This window comes from Trypanosoma conorhini (assembly GCF_003719485.1).
Source record: "Trypanosoma conorhini strain 025E chromosome Unknown Tco_14.4_contig_00849, whole genome shotgun sequence".
Taxonomy (NCBI): Eukaryota; Euglenozoa; class Kinetoplastea; order Trypanosomatida; family Trypanosomatidae; genus Trypanosoma; species Trypanosoma conorhini.
In genome coordinates this window covers 3,393-6,305 of record NW_021704939.1, presented here as the reverse complement: position 1 = coordinate 6,305, position 2,913 = coordinate 3,393, and the positions used below count along the sequence as shown (strand labels likewise).

At 60.7% G+C, this 2,913-nt stretch overlaps 4 protein-coding genes across 4 annotated transcripts in view, besides 1 other annotated feature; 2 read left to right on the top strand and 2 right to left on the bottom strand.

Moving 5' to 3' along the window:
* Tco025E_08698 (uncharacterized protein) lies at positions 1–410 on the top strand (the record flags this gene model as incomplete). The annotated part of the gene is made up of 1 exon (XM_029375541.1): positions 1–410. A coding segment is annotated over one exon (410 nt), but the record flags the coding sequence as incomplete, so codon positions are not given.
* Positions 411–505: 95 nt separating this feature from the next.
* Positions 506–1,195, top strand: Tco025E_08697 (uncharacterized protein; the record flags this gene model as incomplete). Its single annotated transcript, XM_029375540.1, has 1 exon — positions 506–1,195. One exon carries the CDS (start codon positions 506–508, stop codon positions 1,193–1,195), a length of 690 nt encoding a protein of 229 aa, XP_029224354.1.
* A 558-nt stretch (positions 1,196–1,753) lies between these two features.
* Positions 1,754–1,781: a microsatellite.
* A 21-nt stretch (positions 1,782–1,802) lies between these two features.
* Positions 1,803–2,906, bottom strand: Tco025E_08696 (receptor-type adenylate cyclase; the record flags this gene model as incomplete). The annotated part of the gene is made up of 1 exon (XM_029375539.1): positions 1,803–2,906. One exon carries the CDS (start codon positions 2,904–2,906, stop codon positions 1,803–1,805), a length of 1,104 nt encoding a protein of 367 aa, XP_029224353.1.
* Positions 2,906–2,913, bottom strand: part of Tco025E_08695 (receptor-type adenylate cyclase) — a gene marked incomplete at both ends in the record, with an annotated part of 1,161 nt that continues 1,153 nt past the window's right edge. Inside the window, one exon of the mRNA XM_029375538.1 lies at positions 2,906–2,913. This exon is cut by the window's right edge and continues 1,153 nt beyond it. Within this exon, the coding sequence (XP_029224352.1) occupies positions 2,906–2,913 (8 nt within the window).

The following is a 2,913-nucleotide window of genomic DNA, read 5'->3' as shown; positions in this document are numbered from 1 at the left end:
ACTGGGGGGCCGCGGGCCAACGCCCCTACACAGAAGGCAAAATGACAGGGGCGGCGGGCGCAGCGACGGACACGGGAAATGCACGGCGCTCGCAGCCTGCTAGGGAAGCAAATAGCCGCAATGCGCGTTGCGCCGCGGCGAGGCACCTCTGTGCGGCCCTGCCGGGGCCGGCGACACACCGCGGCCCAACACCGGCGCGGAGAGTTGCCTCCCCTGCCGCGGAGCGTGGGAAAACAAACTGGGGCGTGCGCTGCGGCACAGTAATGAGGGAGCACCGCCGCCAAGCAGCCACCGAGCGGGGAATTAGCCTGCAGCGCAGCAGCGTCACGGCCGCGCCGCCCACACGGCTGCCTGCGCTGTCCTCCCAGGCTGCACCTCCCCCGGCCGCCCCGGAGCGTGCGGGCGCGTGAAGACGGCCCTCGGAGGTCTACCCATCAGCCATCTTCGCACCGCGCATCCGCGCATCATACACTCTCATGCACTCACACACACCGTCGGATCAAAGATGCGGCAGTCCTCCGCCTCGTCTTCGTCACACAGATGCGGGGCATCCCCCACAGGTGCCTTGTGGGGGGTGTGTTGTCTGGCGATTCTCTCCTTCCACAAAAGCATTTTGGATTCAAACTTTGTCGACAGCGCTCCAACCACAGGGAGGGCAGACTCTCCCCCCTCCCCCTCTCCTGCTCTCATATGCGCCGTGGAATTGGAGGCCAGGTCCATCGTCAATGAGGCCCAGAAGAAGCACAGCGTGCGAAGAAGATGCACTTTCCCGCACCTGTTGGGGCGGCCGTCGCACCACCTCTATTCGAGCACCTTCCGCCCGCTTTCTCCCAGTGGCCGCGACCTGCGCTCATGGCCCGCCTCCCGCACCGCGGGTTCAGAAGCACATAGGGTAGAAAGTGTCATTTACCTCATTGCGCCTGCTGCGCCCTCGGCACCTGATGTTGAGCGCAACTTCACTGCGCTGTGGCCATTGAATGTTTCAAGCACTGCGGCCGCCGTGCCTAAGCCACCGTGGATTTTACACTATGCACGGCAGAAGTGGCCATTTGTGAAGAAGAAGCTGAAGCAAGCCACCAGACGGGATATAAGGGAGTGCTCCCCAAAAACGGTGTTTCCAGAACACGCGACAGGCGCGGGTGCGAACGAACAGCGCACCTCAAGTGATGGCACTGCACACACCTGTGGCACGTAGAGTACACACCCCGCCCTACACTACGTTTGGCAGGCACCCGCCATTCCTACGAAGTTCCGGCTGTGATGCAGGCGGCACCGCGGTGCATTTTTACGGCGCAGAATTGCGTGTGCTGCCGAACGTGAGCCCATGTCGGCTCAGTAGGAGGGGTCGCTGAAGGCGCTAAAGCCATGCTTCCAAAAGCCGCAAAAAAAAAAAAGTCGGTGTAACTCCGCTGACCCCCTATCGAACATGTAGCTGAAAAGGACGCGGGAAAGAGAGAGAAAGAGAAATACTTCGGCTCAAGCCGCCTCACCACGCATGGCATCCACAGTAGCCGTATTCGCTCCCACAAACATGCGCGCATGGATTCGTACACAAAAGCAGTACTAGAGACAGAAGACAGGGTGACTCACCGAAGCATTTGTTGTGGCTACTGAAAACAACAGCGCCGTCAACATGAGTTTGCATAGAAACTCTTAAACATCTCCACTAGAAACTAAATTTAATACATTTACACAAGCCAGCCACGCGTGGGCAACCACGGAGCACGCCCCAGCGTCTGCAGAGGCGGAAGGGAAAAAAAAAAAGGAAAAGGAAAAAAAAAGTGAACCGCCAATTCCCCAAGCTACTTGGGGCGACGAACATGAATAGTGAAAATCGTATCATCCGACGAAAGGCACGGTTCGTCTGCCACTACTGGCTCAACCTCGGCAGAGTCTTTTCTCGTGGCCACATCCTTCTGGCGAACGTTAAAACCCTGCCACCCAGACCTCCCGCCCACACTGGGGACAGGTTCATCCGCGCCAAAACCCATTGCACTCATCGCAAAGAGTTCCTTGTCAAGGCCCTCGTAACCCTTACGCTCCATCACGTTGTTGATCTTTACCGCCAGGCGATCGATCGCCACGCGGCAGTATTCATCGTCATGCACATAGCTTGGCCTACGCGGCATAAGAACGTTCCAACGCTCACAGAGCAGCATCAGCGCCTTCAGCCGCTGCGGGGCTGTGAAGGTGCCAAAAGTAGAAGTTAACACAATCGCGACGACCTGCGCGGCGCCGGTGCGTGTGCTATGCAATGAAATATCATCTCCACTTGTAAACTCACTGCCCTCGTCAAGATCCGGCACATCCTTTTCAAGGCGAAGCGCGGCGAAGGTGCGCCCGGGGACGGCGTCCAGCTGGTACATCTCCACCGGCTCCGGCACCCCGCGCAGCGCCACAGCTCCCAGCGCAATCACCTCCACCTGCTCCCGCTCAGTCGTGCTCAGCGCCATGTACGCCGCACGCGTCAGCAGCACCTGCCCGCCGTTCCCCACGGCCTCCGTGCGCGCCGCCATGTTAGATGTGCCACCGTAGTAGTCGTACCCCTTCGTCACCTCGTCGCGCCGGATGTCGCACAGCCCGGTGTGCACCCCGACACGCACCCGCAGGCCGTTCCAGTACTGCCGGTACACCGCGGCTTCCAGGCGCGCCGTCGGTGGCACGTACCCCTCCGCGTCCTCCTCCGCCCGGCCCTCCTCGAACTTGCGGTACGCCTCGTCGAGCGCGCCCGTCCCCCAGTCGTGCTGCAGGAACACCTGCTGCAGCTCCCGCACCAGCTGCACCGCCGCGAACACGCTCTTGCACGCAATCATGAACGAGTCGCCGATCGTCTTCACCTCGTAGCAGTGGTACTTCGCAATCAGCGCGCGGATCAGGCGGTGGTGCGTCGCCACGGCGTCGGGCATCAACTCC